Source organism: Taudactylus pleione, unplaced genomic scaffold, assembly GCF_031769625.1.
Source record: "Taudactylus pleione unplaced genomic scaffold, aTauple2 ptg000454l, whole genome shotgun sequence".
Taxonomy (NCBI): domain Eukaryota; kingdom Metazoa; phylum Chordata; class Amphibia; order Anura; family Myobatrachidae; genus Taudactylus; species Taudactylus pleione.
The window spans coordinates 18,071,256-18,090,588 of NW_028284856.1; the positions used below are offsets into that span (position 1 = coordinate 18,071,256).

The 19,333-nt window shown below is 46.7% G+C and overlaps 1 protein-coding gene across 3 annotated transcripts in view; it reads left to right on the forward strand.

The window, feature by feature from the left end:
- Window positions 1-19,333, forward strand: part of INTS10 (integrator complex subunit 10) — a 76,690-nt gene that overhangs the window by 35,684 nt on the left and 21,673 nt on the right. For all 3 annotated transcript variants that reach the window (XR_015869898.1, XM_088448415.1, XM_088448417.1), the window contains exons 10-12: window positions 6,539-6,692; window positions 9,506-9,588; window positions 10,705-10,860. Coding sequence is in view for 2 of the 3 variants with exons in the window: in XM_088448415.1 (XP_088304541.1) it covers window positions 6,539-6,692; window positions 9,506-9,588; window positions 10,705-10,860 (393 nt within the window). In the remaining variant the exon portion in view is untranslated. The remainder of the gene's footprint in view (window positions 1-6,538; window positions 6,693-9,505; window positions 9,589-10,704; window positions 10,861-19,333) is intronic.

Sequence of the window (19,333 nt, forward strand, 5' to 3'; positions counted from 1 at the left end):
AAAAGCCAAACCAGCCCCAGGCTTGCCAGCCAGTGGTGGTTTCTAAAAATACGGGGAACAAAATGTGTAGGGTTCCACCGTATTTTTGAAACCAACACCAGGCTGCAGGGACTAGTGCTGGTTTTAAATATAGGGGGCAAAAAAGATGTGGGGTACCCCCTATATTTAAGACCAGCACCAGACCCAACCGACCAGGGTGTAATACCACAGCCCAGAGACCCAATCACTGGGGCTCCAGGTCCAAAGCATTACACCCCAAGTCGGTCAGCGCAAGCCGGTGATCTCGGGGGAGTCGGGTACCCCCCCAAAAAGGGTCCCCCCTCTCCCGAGCACCACAGGCTTATGCTGAAGCCTGGGGCTCTTCCCCATACCCCTTGCTTGGTGAGTATGGGGGTAATAGGGGGGCCAAATAATGTAACACTATTGTACTTTACAGTGGAACTACAAGTGCCAGCATGCCTGCCATTTTGCACTTGTGGAACTACAAGTGCCTGCAGACATGCGGCACCTGTAATTTCACTGTAAAATAAATAGTTAAAATAAGACACTAAAATTACACACACCTACCCATTCACACATACTTACCTATACCAGATGTTCGGTCCCCTTGTCCAAGTAGAATTTCCAAAAAACATGGCCCTGCAAAGAAAAAATCATACTCACCTCTATCCTGGCGCTGGTCTCCGCAGTAATCCACATACTTGGCAAAAAAACCCAAAAAAACGAATACACGACCAACGAACGAGCTATGAACCTGCTCGTTGAACCTGCAAAAAGTCTTTGAAATTGAATACGGTGTAAAACCAAAACCTCCGAAAATGACGTCATCTGTGCGAAAACATCACAAAAACTGAGTTTTCGCTCCATATTGAATACCCCTAATAGTGTATACTTGGCTTAACTGTCATTTATCTAGCACAGTCTATGAAATGACAGAAGCTGAATGGTTTCTTTGGGCAACTTCTACACCTTATCTCTCCATGGCTTGATACATCTCCCCTTTAGTGCTTTGCGCGGTCATGTTTTTTAATTGTTGAATGAATGTAAAATTGAAGCATTGTAATAAAGATGCATTTTGGGGGTAAAAGATGCTTGACACTAGCAAAGTTGCAAAGGACCTGGCGGCTCACTCATGCCAGGCGTCTCTTGCCACATGGCATATTAAGGCTAGGTGAGGACACATCTGTACTTTCTTGTCCAGGAACTTGATGTGTGTCCTATGCGTAAATACTTTAGAATTATCTTACATGTCTTTCTTTTTCAGGTTCCATAGGGATCCACAGGGATACCATGGAGATAATGTAACTGGAGTGATCCAGGCACCAAACAGTTGAAGCATTCAGCACCCAGGATGCCTCTGATCCTCCTCCACATATACCCTGCCCTTGGCCTCAGGCATTCAGTTGTACATTTGGTGTTGCAGGATTCAGACGCACCTTTGTAACGGGACTGCTCAGGCAGTCCTAATCTTTTATTTTTCTTTGTTTTGAGTTAGCAGTGCTGAGCGTTTGAATTATGACTCGTACACTGCGACTCCATCGACCTCTGCCGGGCTGCAACACCAGTAACCTCTCTGGTGATTTTGTCGGGTCACGACAGAGCTTGCTAGCAGCTATGCTGGGGCCCATACTGCAACCTGACGCACGGAGATGTCAGGTAAGGCGATTCCTCGCTTACGGGGAATTGCGTGCAGCAGCCCTTGCTTTAGTCACCGGAGACTCACCGGAAGCTGCTGCAGTGATGGCCCGGAGCGTCCGCATTCTCACTAGACCACCAGAGCCTTATCGTCTGATGCCAGGGACCGGCAGCAGACGCTTCTGCTGCCATGAGGCCAGTGTACCTGGCTGGTTGATGCAGCTTAGGGAAGGTAGGCTCTCCCCCGGCAGCTCCGACCCAGACGCAGTTCCTTCGGAGGTTTGCGATCATCTGGTTCGTTCCTCCTATCTGCCTCGTGTATATGAGACGCTCACAGTCCACTATTGGTGCGCTGTTGTAGCTGTTGGTCTCCGGAGGTTTTGGGTCAGTCTCCCTGTATACCTTTCCCATGGGTTAGGTATATAGTGCTCTATATCCTACCAGGCATCATGTTTTGAGTCGTTGATTCAGAGCCCATTGCAACTAAATTGCATTTGCATTGTATGTAACTGTTTGCTAGCTGCTGTATTGATACTGCCTTTTATTTCTAACACTTTTTCTCCTCATCCCTCTGTTGCAGGTGTGTGGGTTATATTTTATTTTTTTTTATACTTCACATTTACTTGTTATTTGTGAAGGCTGACACATTACATTTCTTTGCATTGTTACCTTTATAATTGATATGTAAAAAATGTAAGGGAATCAGGAGGGGGAAGGCCCCTGTTCTGGTTTCATGTAAAGCTTGTTTGGCGGGCTTGTCCTCTAAGGACTTTATAAAGGATGGTTTATGTGCTGTCTGTTATAAAGAGCCACCTCACAAGTCCAGTTTACCAGTTCCTGTACAGGAGCCATCGTGGGTGTCCTCCTTGTCTCAGGTAATGAAGCAGTTTGTGGATGGTATGGCTACTCCCACACTGCCTCCTTGTATGGGGTACCCACAGCATGCTATGTTTGCCCCTCCTATACATCCATCCTGGATGGATGCTCATGCCCGTTCAAGTCAGAGTATGGCGCAGTCAGCTGTTGCGAGCAGACCGGTAGTCACTAAGGCGCCTAAACAGAAGTTATCTTTTTATCGGTCTGTTCAGCATATGGATTCAGACGCATCATCGACGGAATCGGATGATGAGCAGGGTTCTTCTTCGAGGTCTAGCTTGGGAGAGGAGGACCATCCTTCTACAGTGGATGTTCCTTCTTTGGTGAGGGCGGTTAAATCAATCCTAGATATACAGGATGATGAACCAGCTTCTAGTAAGAAGGCTCCAGTGTTTAAACACCTGAAGGTGGTAAAAGCTGAGTTTCCTAAATCCGAGCAACTCACTGAACTTACAGAAGAGGCATGCGGGTAACCCGGATAAACTATTTTATGTTACTAAAAGATTAGCATCGTTGTATCCTTTCCCAGCTTCTGAATGTACTAAGTGGGAAATCCCTCCTACTGTGGATGCTCATGTGACACACTTAGTCAGGAATGCTACGTTGCCTATTCCGTCAGCCTCTTTTCTCAAAGATCCCACAGATAGGAAAATTGAAACATGTCTTAAGGCAATATTTTCAGCATCCGGAGCTGTTACTCGTCCAGCTATGGCTGGGGCTTGGGTAGCCAAACGGTTGAAGAATGGACGGGGACTTTGGAGGATTCTCTACCAGTTGCTACCAGAAAACAGCTCACATATATCTCCCACATACGGGAAGCAGCCTCCTATTTGGGAGGAGCTGCAATAGATGATGGACTCTTCGCAGCGGCAGCCTCAGTGGTGGCTTGTAGGGTCTTTTGGTTAAGGTCCTGGAAAGCTGATACACAGGGTCAAAGAAGGCTCCTTACCTTTCTATGGAGATATACTTTTTGGAGCAGAGTTAGATAAGATAATAGCTACCCTGGCAGCTTCAAAATCTGCAGGTCTGCCATCTAAGACTACATTAAAGTCTAGGCAGTGTTCTTTTTGGTTCTTTCGTCCTCGGGGACGAGCACAGGAACAGGATTCTTCCAGGCCGTCTTGTTTTCGCAGGACAACCAGATGACAAACTAATAGGTCTGGGCTGGCCAGACGTCCAGCTTCTAACCGGACTACAAACCCTCGGCCTGATGGGTGGGCCGCCTCCTGGGGGATCCCAGGGTGGGTGGTGGGCTGACTTCTTCAGTTTGCAGATTACTGGCATCAAACAGATGCCTGGGTCCGAGAAGTGGTCTCTCAGGGGTATGCCCTCACTTTCCGGAGGCATCCTCCCCAGAAGTTTTTTTGCAGAAATCCTCCATCGGATGTGGTCAGGGCCTTGGCCCTTCAGGAAGCCATTTACTCCTTGCTGCAGGCAGGGGTAATAATCCTGGTTCCTGTGTTGCAAGAAGGAAGGGGTTATTATTCCAATCTATTTTTGGTTCAGAAACCGAATGGGTCTCATCGCCCTATTCTAAATCTGAAAACCCTCAACAAATTTATCCGTGTACCCAAGTTCCGTATGGAAACTCTTTGGTCAATTATTTTGGCAATGGAGCCTGGGGATTTTATGGTTACCCTGAACATTCAGGATGCGTATCTGCATGTGCCTATTAAGCCATCCCACCAGCAATTTCTACGGTTTGCTGTCCTGCAATAACATTACCAGTTTCAGGCACTGCCCTTTGGTCTATCTACAGCCCCTCGGATCTTTACCAAAATAATGGCGGTTATGACGGCCTATATCAGGCGTCGGGGAATCAGAATACTACCATATCTGGATGACCTTTTGGTATTGGCACAGTCTCCAGTTGTTTTACAACACCTTCTCCAACTCACCATTGCCTGTCTAGAGAAACACGGCTGGATCATCAATTTGAAGAAATCCTCTCTTTCTCCAACACAGCAGATGGTACATCTGGAGGCACTTCTGGATTCTCAGGCACAAGAGTGTTTCTGCCAGAGGACAAGATTGCGGCTCTATTATTGCTAGTACACAAGCGAAGGGTATCCATTCTGTCGGCAATGCAGGTCCTGGGGTCAATGGTATCCACCTTCGACATGGTGGGGTATGCTCAGTGCCATTCCAGGCCTCTGCAAAAATTTATTCTCTCCAGGTGGAACGGACAGTATCATCTAATAAGATCTCAGAGGATCCCTCTCCCTCTCTCTCTCTCTCTCCTTCTCCTCCTACTTCATCCTCCATCCTCCTTCTTCATCCTCCTTCATCCTCCTCCTTCATCCTCCTCCATCCTCCTCCTTCATCCTCCTCCTCCCTTCCTCCTCCTGCCTACAACGTGAAAACAGTAGCCTATCTCAATCATCAGTGAGGCATGCAAAGTCATGCAGCCATGAGGGAAGTGACAAGAGTTCTGATTTGGGCATAACGTCATCTTTTGGCTATCTCTGCCATATTCATTCCGGGCATTCTCAATTGGGAAGCAGATTTCATAAGTCGTCAGGACATACATGCCGGAGAGTGGTCTCTCCATCCGGGAGTTTTTCAACTCTTGGTGAACAAATGGGGACTACCAGACATAGACCTCATGGCATCACATCACAACCACAAGGTCCCCAGGTACGGGTCCAGAGAATATGACCCTAAGGTGTTTAAGGTTTCCCGGGTACTGGCTTTTCTCCAGGCTGGATTGGACCTTGGTCTCCATCTGGCCACTTTGAGAGTGCAGGTTTCTGCACTGCCCGTATGGTTCCAGAGAAAGATTGCTTCTTTACCAATGTTAGAATTTTTTTTCAGTGAGTTCTCAGAGTTCAGCCTCCTTTTGTCCCACCGGTAGCACCGTGGGATTTGTCTTTGGTTCTCAAGGGGCTACAAGCTCCCCCATTTGAACCTCTGGACTCTGTAGATTTAAAATGGTTGACAGCGAAGACACTTTTTCTCCTCGCTATCTCTTCTGCACGCAGAGTCTGTGATTTGGCAGTAGTCTCTATTTTGACAGTGCTCTCTTGTCTCTCCCCATTTTTGATTTTTCACCAGCATAGAGCTGTTCTCCGCACAAGGGAAGGTTACTTTCCTAAGGTAGTGTCCCATTTTCATGTGAATGAAGAGTTTGTGGTTCCAGCTTTTTAGTCTTCATACCTCGCTTTAGGTGAAGCCTCCTGGGATGTAGTTTGTGCTCTCTTTATCTATGTGGAGCGTACAAACTCTTTTTTTTAGAAAATCAGATACACTTTTTTTTTTTTTTTTAATATATGGTTTTCACAAACGAGGATAGCTAGCTAACAGTCTATGGCTGGATGGTTACTTATGACTATCTCTCAGGTATACACACGGGCTGATCTCCCTGTTCCAAATACGGTGACAGCACATTCTACTCGGTCTGTAGGGCCATCATAGGCGCTTTGTCTTGGTGCCTCTGTGAGCAGTTGTGCAAGGCAGCCACGTGGTCTTCTGTTCACTTTTCTCAGGTTCTATGCCTTTGATACTTTTGCCTCTCAGGATGCTTCCTTTGGGCGACGAGCGTCCCCATCCTATGGGAACTGCTTTAGGACATCCCCATGGTATCCCTGTGGATCCCTATGGAACCTGAAGAACATAAGAGTTGTGGTAGACTTACCATTGATATCTCTTTTTTTTTTCTTCGACGTCCACAGGGCCCTCACCCTGACACACCTGGCTGCATTGGGAATTTTTTTTTCGTTCTCAGATTCCCTCATCTTGTATGAAAGTGTTTCTGGTGTACGATTGTTCTTCCTTCTCCTCTTTCCTTCTCCTGCCTTGGGCTTGTTTACGAAAATGGATGTCTGTGGCCATGGGCGGTGTATATGTGGAGGAGGACCAGAGGCATCCTGGGAGTTGAAAGCTTTAACTGTTTGGTGCTTGGATCACTCCAACCGCATTATCCCCAAGGTATCCCTATGGACCCGAAGAAAAGAGTTATCAATGGTAAGTGTACCATGACTCTTATTTTGGCAGTTTTCTATAATGTATACTACTTTAAATTCTCCAGAGTTCAGATGACGAAGACTTATCTGGAAAAGGTCGAAATCGCCATGTGGTAGTTAATAAGAATGATCTTGCAAATCCTACTGAGGTCCTTGAGAGCTTTAAGATGGCGAGAGAATGTTGGGACCTATTGCACTCATCGGATACCCTTGACAAAGGTAAAAAAAAAGTCCATACATAGATCATTACCATTAAGGGCCAGATTCAATTAGAGGTGTAAAGTGCCGTTTGGAGATAAGTTTCCGCGGATTCGGTCTCTGCGCCTGTTTTCAAAGTATCTCCATATTCAATTCCAGGATGATTTCGCCTAAGCGGAAACTCAGTACAAAAAAGTGGAAAATAGTTATTTTGGGGTGCAAACGTGGGGAAACGACTCCTTGAGACAGTCCTCCCCCCCCTTCCCCCCCGAAAGGGTCTGCAAGGATGGGTCAGGTGTTTTTGGGATTGCAGGTGCGTTTTTGACGTGTTTTTTTTTATTTTTTTTAAAGTTCACTTTAGAAACCTTAAAATATGCTAGTAGCCATTTTTAAGTACCCCAAATTTGACTGGACTACTCTCTTTCACCAAAAAATACTGCTTTATGCCATTCTTCACCACTTGTGCAAAGATGCTAATAAGAAGCAATTTAACTAACTTAAGTACCCCAAACACTTTTATTAGGGCTATTAGTACACATGTACATTGATTCCCTATGTAAGTGCATCTTTTTTTTGGGGGGGGTACAGACTGATTTCCCCAATTCTGACAGTAATTTCCTGTTCCGCATTCACAGCTTTCCGTTTTCGCTTATTTAGGAATTGAATAGGGAGAAAAGCGAGGACGCGCACGTAAACTTTCCGCTCTGAAACAGGCGGAAAGTCGGACAGGCTAAACTTTTCGCCTCTAATTGTATATGGGCCATAGTGTTCATTGTTGTAGATTAGTGCTTGTATGGCTTTTTTGTTTTATTTCACATGTAATATAAAGTTACTGAATAGACAGATTTAGATACTTTGATAATGTTACTTTTCATCTTAATATAGTTTACTTTAAGAACAAGGACCGACAGTATTTTGTGCTCAAACATTACTCTTATTATTCATGAAATCAATTCAAACTTTTCAAATCGCATTACATTTCATGGCATGTACAACATTGGTATTTATTTTCAATTTGATATATTAACCAATTAATATTTGTTGTATTATGATTAAATGATTCATATAAACACATGGGCCAGTATCCAAGTAGCAGCGGTAAATCACCGCTATACAATTAGCCCCGGAGTCCGGCCCGACGCCGGCACTTATCAGGAATCGTTTGTCCGGGACCTGATAAGTCCTGAAAAATAATCCCTGAAAAGTTCTGTGTTTTTGTCACCGTGATGGTGAAGACACACATAGGTCCATGAATTTATCATGGATAAAGTCTTTTGGGCCGAATAATCCTATTTGTTCTCCCGAACAAATAAGATAGTGATAAAAAAAATTGGTGAAAAACAGGGATTATTGGCGAAAAATCCTTGTTTTCGTCCCAAAAAATATATCTGGGCTAATTGGATACCGGCCTTTATATTAATTCGTGTATCTTGCTCTCAGGTTGATTAAACACATTCTTATTCCTATCAGTGGGGTCTCTTTGATACTGTTAGATTAGATGCTAGTGCTGCCGCAACTCTAAGATACCATTATTTGAGATGCTGGTGCTGCCACAACACTAATATGCCATTATTTGAGATGCTGGTGCTGCTACAACACTAATATGCCATTAGATGAGATGCTGGTGCTGCCACAACACTAATGGAGCATACACACGGTCAGATTTGTCAGATGAACGATTTTACCAAAGATTTTAACTATTTTTGACTGCATTAAAATGAATGGAATCGTCCAAGTCTGACTGCAAACACATCAGATGTCTGATATCGTTATCTGACCATTGGGAACGCGCATCGTTCATCTGACAGATGTCAGATTTTACTTAAGATAAAATTTGTTATCGTTCAGATCTGAAGAAAAATCTGACTGTTTGTATGCTTCATAAGATGCCATTAGATGAGATGCTGCCGCAACACTAAAATGCCGTTAGATTAGATGCTGGTGCTGCCACAACACTAAGATGCTGTTAGATGAGATGCTGGTGCTGCCACAACACTAAGATGCTGTTAGATGAGATGCTGGTGCTGATGCATCACAAAGATGCCATTAGATGAGATGTTGGTGCTGCCACAACACTTTGATACCGTTAGATGAGATGCTAGTGCTGCTGCAACGTTAAGATGCTGTTAGATGAGATGCCGGTGCCACTGCAACAACCTTTTACTAAACCTTAATCAGAGTGCAATGTGTTGTGCGTTATTCAAAGTATATCGGGGGAGATGTATTATCTGCTTTTCCCCCATGTATTAATGTGGGGTTGGGTGGTAAATGCTATGTGCCCGTCATTACCGGAGCTGCTATCTACAAAATAGAGTGCCGCTGTGCCCCCAATGTGTCAATGATCAGTGGCACTTACCATTCCAACAGCTGCAGCTGTCATTCCCCTATCACCACAGCAGGGATAGCACTGTCCCTGGCTGCGGTAGCTGCCGCCTCCGGGGTGCACGTGAGATCTAGCAGTGCTTGCGTGATTTCGCACCTGCCTAGTGCTGCCGGCCGAGAAGGGAGACACAGTGCATCAGCACTAGGCTGATGCGCTGTGGGCTCTGGCAGGGATCGCCGGAGGGGGGAGTTTTCACTCTCACACTCCGGCAGACGTCGGTAGTGCTTCCTGCTTCACCTCGGTAACAATACGTGCCGCTAGAATACATCTCCCCACCTGTTTTTCCAATAATTATGTGTTATTTTAAACGCTCATAATCTTTTGTCTGTTTTTGGTGATTGATCTCCTTTTAAGGAGAAACCTCATACACACACAATTGTGATCTCTGTCATAGCAGTCTATTCTCCCTTTTTATAAATAGTATCTCCTCTGTCTTCCTTTGAATACGTAGAGTTCTCCAGGATCTGCTTACCATGGAAGACAGACACCTGGCTGTGGTTAAGGATATTCCTCACAGATATGGTTATCTATCAGGTAGGCAAGTTCTTGTTTCAAAGAGTTACATATTATACGTATCTTAAGAACGCTCATTCAGCATCTAGAAATGTACAAAAATAGTTTTTGTAATGTGTTTTACTATATTTGGAAAACAGTTACGCGGATGAGTTATCATTCAACATGCCATGCAACACTTTTTCGCCCCCAAAAATGTGTCTTATGGTGCATACACATGGTCAGATTTTTCTTCAGATCTGAACGATAACAATTTAAAAAATCGTTCATATCTGAAGGAAAATCTGACATGTCTGAATGATGTGCGTTCCCGATGGTCAGATAACGATATCCGACATCTGACGTATTTGCAGTCAGATTTGGACGATTCCATTAATTTTAATGTAGTAAAAAATCATTCTTAGTTCAAATCGTTGGTCAGATCGTTCAAATCGTTCATCTGACAAATCTGACCGTGTGTATGCACCATTAGATGCAAACTGCTTCCCGAGACTTCACTGATTCATTTCATATGTGATACTTGTATATCTGTGTGCGACTGAGTCTGTATATGAAGTGCAACGGACCTTGGCATGGAAAGCAGTTGCGGCCGCATACGTTTGAGACGAAGACTCATTTTCGGGTGAAAAATATGCTTAGTGTAAGCGACTTTGTGCACCATGACGGGCTGTTTGCCGAAAAAACAGCAATAGTGTATGAGGACACATCTGTAGGGGGCAATTCAATTAAAAGTGATAGCTGTGAGTTGCTGGTGTTCTGATTGTTTCTCTGGCAGCACGCGCCCACAAACATCACAGATTTTCATTTGCAGCCCACAAAGATATGCAAGAAAATATATCATGTGGCTTTCCCGTAATTGCCCTTATAGGACCTATTGCGTCAGATTACGGTAATCCAGGTGTAATAGTTTTGCCATATGTATCAACTGGAACATGTCAGTTTTAGCTAGAATAATCCTGCTTTTCCCAGTGTCACTGTGATATGTTGCTAGTGGGCCAGTGCATAAGTAACAGTCCTCCAGTTCAAATAGACCTAGTTACAGGTTTTTATTTTATTTCTAATAAACAACCTTTTAGCCAAATGTTTGTCTCCTAGTGACTGGAGGTTGATGTTTGTTGTGTACTTTTCTTATATAAGGGGCAACATAAGAAAGCGATAAACAGCCTTCACCTCATGGCAGCTCTACAGGGATCTCATTCACCTCCACAACAGATCATGAGTCAGGGGACCCTAGAGCAGCAACAGTCTCTGATCCAGCTAGCAGCCTGTCACTTTGCCCTCGGAGAGTACAAGGTAATGAGACCCTGTAGTATGCTTACCTAAGATTTTCTTCTTCCACCACAGGGCACACAGGCTTTACGCTGGGTATAGGTTGGTGGAAAGGAGTCTGGGCACCACACAGTTAACTTTGTTAGACACAGCCCAGGCTCCCCCTTCCACCTATATCCAGCCCCCAGCCACAGGCCACTTCAGTTTTTTGTGTTGGTGCCTGCGATGAGGCACACTGTGGTAGCTGTAGTTTTTTTTTTTTTTTTTTTGTGCTATTGAGTAGGCAATGCTGCTGCTCCATCACCCAGCGGCCACGGCGCTGGCGACGTGCCAGGGTCCTCTGCTGGATGCTCTAGTCTCGGTGGAGCTCCAAGCCGCAGCCAGCGGAAGGTAAGTGCGGCTCCCTTGTCTAATCACCGCTGGTATGGGAGACGACAATGGTGCAGGCAGGGGGTGGCCTAGGTAGTTTCCGCATCCTCCCAAGACCACCAGGGCAGCAGGCAGCTGGGCGCTTTGGGTGACCATTGCCCTGGAGTCATGCCTGAAGGGGAAGGTAGGCTCTCCTCGCTGGCTCCACCCCCGCCCCTTGACGCTTTTCCTCTTAAAAGGAAGTCTGTTCCAGTGTAATTTCTCCTTCTCTCTCCCTCCCTCACAGATGCTGGGCAGCCATTTTTTCAGTGCCTGCAGTTCAGCTGATCTTGGAGAGTACAGGCTCCCGGTCTCCCTGTATTCCTTGCCCTCAGTGGTCAGGTTATATATTATTGCTCCTGCCTTCCCTGTTGGGGCTGGTTTGTTGAGCATTTATTGCCTTATATTGCATTGACTGTTTGTATGTTTGACTGTTAATGTATTTTCTCCTTCATCCACTAGGGGACACTGGAGTTCAAGACAGTGGGGTATAGACGGTGGTAGAGCAGAGCCTGGCACTTTAAATAATTTAGAAGTGTGACTGGCTCCTCCCCCTCTATGCCCCATCAGCCCCAGTTTTTAGAATGTGCCCGAGAGAGCCGGTCGCACATCAGGCTGTCTCCAGCCTTTCTCATATATTTATATTTTTAGCTATTATTACAAGCACTGAGGACAGGCAGGCTGCTTACTGTGGCAGTCTGCCTGCTACGGGGGAGCCGCCGGGAAGGGCACCACACGGCTACTGCAGCCTGTGTCCGGTGACCCTAAGGAGGGGGCACACATACTGGAGTCATCCGACCCTGCGAGGACCCGCCACTGCTGACAGCGGCATGTGACCGGGTTCCACGCCGCCCCCTCAGCCCAGCATCCCGGCCGCAGCAGTTGTAAGTATAACCACTGCTGCTGATAGCAGGAGCAGTGGATGCATAGCTGGGCTCAGTGACATAACATGTCACTGTTAGGAGACCCGACCATCCCCCCGCACGCACCCGAGTCCCTTATCGGGTAACAGCAGGTGCTAAGTGGTCCAAAAGAACGCACTGCAGTGGCTGTCGCTACTTAATGGCCCCTTCCAGCACCCGCCGCGGCCCTCACAGGCAGCGTCCGGGTCTCGGGCTTATCCCTAGTCGGCCAGTTACTCATGTAACGCTGACAGGACAGTGCAGTGGCTAGCGGGGGCGGAGCTTATTACCGGCGGCCATAGCATCAGCCGCCCATTCCGAATGGCGCGTCCTGCTTATCTAGCGGCGCCGTCTTAGTCGGGCTCTCCCTCTTCTGCCATATATAAGGCGCTTCGCAGTTGAAACCGGCTGGGTCCGGGACCTCCTCGCTACAGAGTACATATGTAGTGCTGGGGTAGGCGCGCTGAGCGGCCGCCGCGTGCGGACGCCAAATAGGAGCTCCAGCACAGCATCCAAAAGGTCTGGGGTTCAATTCCCCCACTAAACATCACCTTAGGTCAGTGTCCGGGTCTCTGATTATGGGGAGTGGCGCGATGACAGCGTTTAGATCCCCGTTGCACCGCGCACCCTCCCACCCTGTACACACGCTATACACTAGGGTATCTCCAGCTTACGAGGTAGGCAGGCACATGCGTGTCCCATCAGGGAGATATTACACACAGCAGCTGCCTGTCCTGTGCAGCCGGCCAGTCCTGGAGCTGGTGTCCCTATGCTACAGCTTGTTCTGCAGCACATGGAAGCATCCACTGCAGAAGTACTACAGGTACCAGCATAGCATGTACACCGCAAGGGAGGAAGCACAAGCACTGCCTTGGCTAATTAGCAGCTCGCCTCAGAGCAGGCTTCCCTGTTATAACTAGTCTATAGTAACAGGCTAATAGCCTTTAAGTACCAGCGCAAGGCTCTGATCCCGCAGCGGCCCTTTCTGTGTGGTGTTTGTATGTTCTCCATGTGCTGGCAGCACTGCATTAGCTATTACCATCTCTCCTCATCTAAATATCAGGAGGAGACGCCGCGTCCCGCAACTCCTGGCTGGGCTGAGCAGGCTTCCCTATTAGCTACTCTATAGCATAGAGCTAATCGCCTTATGTTATACAAAGCAGCGCTGTATGATGTCACGCTGCTGCCACAGCAGCACAACTTCAGTGCTCCCGTTAGCCCCTCTCCTGTCTTGCAGGAGAGACATTGATTTATGCTCAGTTTTGTGTCAGGAGCCTTGATTGCGCCCCGAATTCCCTGCACTGACCGGACTTTCAGCCTACTCCGCTTATACGACTAAGGGGGCTAGCAGCTCTATGCTGAGAAGTGTAACAGTTTGCGCACACACAGCGCGGTATTTCATAATCAAACAGCGTCCCCTGCTTCCCTTTTAAGGACAGTAATTACTACTGCACACAAGTAGTATAGCTCAGTGCACTACTTGCAGCTAGAAGTGCATTAGCGCAGGTCTCTTACGCCCACCACGCTGTGAGTGCTTCAGCAAGGGATGCCTGTCCTTGTATGACAGGAGTTTTAGTGCTAGCTACAGTGGATAGCTGGTTGCTAGCGGTAGGGGAACTAGCCCAATCCCGCTTTTCCACTATTAACACCGCGTTAAGCGGTTCTGAAAGGGGCCTGTTGTTCAGCCGATGCATCACGGCTACAAACGATGTGCTGACATTACTTCCAGGACCGGTGCACAAACGCAGTCCGGCCAATTGCAGTGCCGCTTGGTTTACCCCGTCAGGCTCCCCTTCGTTCTGTAACATAGGGTGCCTAGATTAATCTAAGGGCCTGTTATCTTAACCTGTTAAGTATCATAGCCTCATGGTGTATTAGCTCCACTGTTCTGGTGCTGCTGCCAGAACTTATGGTCATAGCATACCCTTCACCCAGGGTTAGCACATTTTTGCGTCCCATCCCCAGGCTTATGCCTCACATTGGCTTCCAATGCATATGTGGATACCATTATAGGCTGGTCTTAAAACCTTTCTCACCAGCTTTCTATGTTTACCTTAGAAGGTATGCATAGGTGCATCTTTTTATATCATGTGTTCCCTTTGGCAGCACATACAGGAAGAGGTTATTGACACGCGGCTGGTGTGGTTCTTGGCGTTGCTGCCTCACAGCGCTGGGGTCTTCCTGTTGATTCCCACTTTGAAGAATGGGTTCATCTGGCGCTTAGATGGCTCACCTGATAAGGCGAGTACGCCAGTAACATAAGGGTCCCAGGATCAATACCAGTCTGGGACAGCACACTGCTAAAATATCCTGCCCCTACGCCGTAGCAGAATGATGGCCACACGCGGCACATGAACAGTCTTTGTATGTATATTGTATTTTATACTAGCCCTGCTGTATAAAACACATGATGGAGTAAAATTTGTCCTTGGGCTCAGTTCATTCCATGGCTTCAATTATTGCTCATGTTCTAATTTTAAAATGTTACGTCACCTACTAAATTTGTATGTAGGTACGCATATCCATATGTGGATATCGCTTCTTATCCTTACCGTAGGAGCAGGGGTAGGATCTGTTCTTATCAATTTATGTCTAATACCTAGCATATTGATAGAAGGAGGCTGCGATTGGAGGCTGGCTCTCCTGATGCGGTAGTTGGTATAATGACTACGCTTTACACTCTCTCTCCCTGGGGATTGGGTTGTGTGTGCATATACATATATATATTTATGTATATGTGTAAAATGCCTATACCTCCACAATCATTAGGTTTACCTATAATCCGTACAAAGGAAGCCGCCTGGGATTACCAGAAGCTGTAGGCTACATAAATACATATTAATATTATATGGTGGCTCTAAAAACTAGAGTCATGTGCTGCAGCTTACATGGTGATAGTCACAATTCTCTGAGGCATTGCTTCTAGTATGGATCCTAGACATGTCACATGTGTATGTGTGTATATATATATATATATATATATATATATATATAATATATTTACACCCTCCTGGAGTTATAGTTCCATTCCTGCCAGTCTACAGCGCCCCGTTTCGGGGGACCTATTATCATTACAGTGGTGCAATCGGTAGCAAACTTGTAAGACGCCCATTCCTTGTATGAATATTTCCTTATAATTGGGAAACAAAAACCTGTTTTTTTGTTTAAACTACTGGGGTTATCTCTATTGATATCTCCCTTCTTTACTTGGGATGACCAACTCGTTCTATGTCTAAGTACAGGTACTCTTCTCAGTATCGATTCCGGTACTCCATATTATTGTAGCATATCTCAATAATATGAGTCTAAAGGGCCCTTAGGTACAATTCATCTGGAAGGCCAAGGACCACCTGCCGATATAGGCAGGGTCAGACCTGGGTTATATTAGACTGGTGGGCATAATACGCACTTCACCATTATAAATATTTCTGTAAGGATACTTAAACTAGCAGACTGTTTTTGGGGTCTATGTATAATACGGCTATACAGATACACGTCTCTAATGGAACAAGCTCAGGTATAGAGTCCTGCTCTACGACCTTCTTGTCTCAACTAAAAATTTTGCTAGTTTCCACAGTATTTTCTACTGCACATCTCCAGACTGAAGTCCGTGCTGTAGAGCAATTGGTCTTAGCCCACTGAAGCTACTCTCTATACCTATTGTGGCGGGTTGCTGTGTGATGGTAAAGGTCAGTGACATTCTACATAGCGTCCACAGGGCTTCTGGTCGCTCAAAGGTAAGAGCTTACTAATACCTCGGATGATGCTCCTATTTCATGCAACCTGACATACATAGCTTTATTCTACCTTACGCACCCTAGCTGCTGTCCTAGCAGCCATCCGCTCTTTTAATCAGTTGGCTCTACACTTTAGAGTTTTCCTAGAGTGTGGGGGCATAATTACAACATTGGATTGGCGACACTATTCTACTAGAACATAAGTGTGATCCACGCAGGGGACCTGGTTGGGTTCCTGTTCAGTATCTGTTGATATTTTTATCACACTCATATGGTTGTCCTAGTGCTCTGGCCTTGTTGTATGGGATGCTTCCCTATATTGGTAGCTCTTCCTGGGTGGCTGTTGCATTAGTGCTGCTTTACTGCTAGGTTCCTGGTTGTTTTCATACTATGTTCGGGCCAGCAGTTGGTACTGACTACGCACTTCTATCATGTTGGAAGTTGTCTGTTGTTTTCTTTTTAGCGGCAGCATTTCCGTTCCTGTTTTATCCCTGTTTTCATAATGGGTTGTACTTCCGTCTGACCCTCTGAAAGGTATTGTAGTCTCAATCCTCTCTCTCTTTCGCCTCGGTCTCATGCCCAGTGGGATCTCCACTCGTTGGAGACTTCTATGGTCTAACCCTTTCACTGGTTAACAACTTTGTTGTAGTTGGACCTCAAGGATGGTTCGGGGCGACTGTTCAGTCTTGTCTTTTGCCTCCCTGCATACTCTTGTTGGGAGTCTGTGGACAGGATCAGCTCTGTATCTGTGGTTTGGTATTGTTATACTTTTATATATGCGATTATGTCCAGCAGTGCTGGGATTCTGCTGTCTGCGGCTGCTGCAGCTGCCTGTTTAGACTCTAGTAAGGTTCTCGAGTTTGTGCTCGTTTACTGCCCTTCTCCTATAGATTCTTGTGGGGCTCTCTGCCACCAACAGTCTGGTTTGGTCTATTTCAGCTGAGATTACAGATTCTTAAGTTTCTCACGTGTTTGTTCGCTCAACAGCTGTTCTGTTCCTTTTGACTTGCGCTGTAAGTTGTGGAATTTTCTGTGACTGTTTAGTGAGGAGTAGTGTTTGGCTCCTGTGCTACAACACTTGCTCCTCAGCTTCCGCTGGGCCTCAGGTTCTTGGCGGTCCCTGTTTCGGTTTGGCCAAGGGATCAGCAAGTTCTCCGCGCTCCCACCCAGGAGGTTGGCTTTGGGACGTCCCCACTGTCTTGAACTCCAGTGTCCCCTAGTGGATGAAGGAGAAAACAGGATTTTGGTACTTACCGATAAATCCCTTTCTCCGATTCCACAAGGGACACTGGACGTCCGCCCAGCGCTGCGTACCTGCCGTTTCGTTTGGTTTCTATAGTTGTGTGACTGCATGTGTTCCCTGCAGTGGGTTCCTCTATTCTCCTTCAGTCGGTATTGTTCCGTTCTGTGGTCTTCTCCTTTTCCTCGTTTTTCTGTTGTCTTCCGTCTCCTCTCGGGCTCAGTTCTTAAACTGGGGCTGATGGGGCATAGAGGGGGAGGAGCCAGTCACACTTCTAAATTATTTAAAGTGCCAGGCTCTGCTCTACCACCGTCTATACCCCACTGTCTTGAACTCCAGTGTCCCCTGTGGAATCGGAGAAAGGAATTTATCGGTAAGTACCAAAATCCTGTTTTCCATAGTCCGTTTCTGCATAGCCCCACTTTATATCTGTATATCTGTGGTGCATTTACATTCTCTGCTTTAACCTATTTTATCTCAGTTCTTGCTTTGGTGTGTTTCTTCTCCTTGGATTCTGTACTATGTTTTCCAGGGGTAAAGCTTCCAAGGAGGAGGGGTGCTTCTAAGCTGAGTAATTGTAAGGCTTGTGCTGCTGTGGTTTCTACACAGGTTCTAGACCATGATGGTCTCTGTGTTGGCTGTTTTACTACTTAACAGCGGGGGGCCCTCTCAGCTGCGACTGCCAGCCAGGAACCTGGATTTCCTCGCTTTCCCAGGTAATGCTACAAGTAGTGGATAGAATCTCCTCTCCTGTGGTTGCGCCCTCTGTGGCTGGCCCTTCAGGTGTGGTCCAGGGGTCTAATGTGATGCCATCTCCGTTGCTGCCTGTCACTATGGAACCTCCTTGGATGTAGTCCTTTACGCAGTCAGTTCAGGGATTAGCACAGGAGTCTGAGTCCTTTAACAGATACTGGACAGGAAGCGCGCTACTAAGCATCGGCCTGCTAAGAGAGAGAGCTTTATATCATTGTCTGATATTGAATCTGACTCTTATGTGTCCTCTGATCAGGAGGAAGATCTATAGGTGGTTTCTGATGGGGAATCTTCATCTATTCCAGAGGATTCCCAACCTCAGGTAGACGTGGTTTCCTTGATTATGGCAGCTAAATCTGTTTTTACTAATCAAGGATGTGGAACCAGCCCCTGTATCCAATGCTCCAGTGTTTAAATGGCAAAAGAAGGCAGTGTTAGAATTTCCTTTATCAGAACAGCTTGAGGATCTTTTGGCGGAAGCTTGGTGTTTCCCAATTTCAAATCGCATTACTACGTTTTATCCTCTGCCGGCTGCCGATCAGGCTAGATGGGGTGTCTCCTCCCCTGGTTGTTGCGCATGTTGTCCGCTTGGTTAAGAATACCACTCTGCCTCTTCCTAATACGGCATCACTTAAGGATCCGACGGATAGGAAGTTAGAAAATAATCTCAAGTCTATTTACTCCAATGCGCTCGCTGTAGCTCGCCCAGCCCTTGCTTCTGCCTGGGTTGCTAAAGCCATTGGTTGCTGGGTTGACGCCCTGGAGGATGGCCTTACATTAGCTGCCCACAGGAGTGATCTTTTGTCTCTCGTGGAGCATGTCTGGGAGGTGGCTTTTTATCTTGGGGAAGAGGCTATAGACACTGATATACTAACTTCCAAGGTGTCTGCCTCTTCAATGTCCGCTAGGAGGGCTCTCTGTCTTCATTCCTGGCGGGTGATTCTGAGTCTAAGAAGGCCCTTGAGGCTCTCCCCTTTCCTGGGGATGTTCTCTTTGGTCCGGAATTGGACAAAATAGTGGCTACGATGGCGGCATCTAAGACGGCCTTTATACCTTCTGGGGCAGCTCCTAGGTCGCAATCTTCTCATTTTCGGTCTTTTCGTCCGCAGGGTAAGGCCAAGGATTGGTCGGTCTCTAGGTCCCAGGGTTCCTCTGCCAAGGATTCTAAACCAGCAGGTAAGCAGCCCTGGGCATCTAGACGCGCCCCACTGCTAAGCCTTCTACATGACTCGGCAGGCCTCCACCTGGGGGACCCCAGGGTGGGCGGCCGGCTTCTTCTTTTTCCGAAATTTGGAGGGTAACCACGGAGGACGCCTGGGTAAGAGGGGTAGTCTCCCACGGGTACGCATGACCTTTTGGGAGCATTCTCCAGCCCGGATTTTCTCAACGGATCTTCCTTGGAATCGGGAGAAAGCAGGAGCTTTGCCGGAGTCTACTCGCTCTCTTCTGGCCTCCAG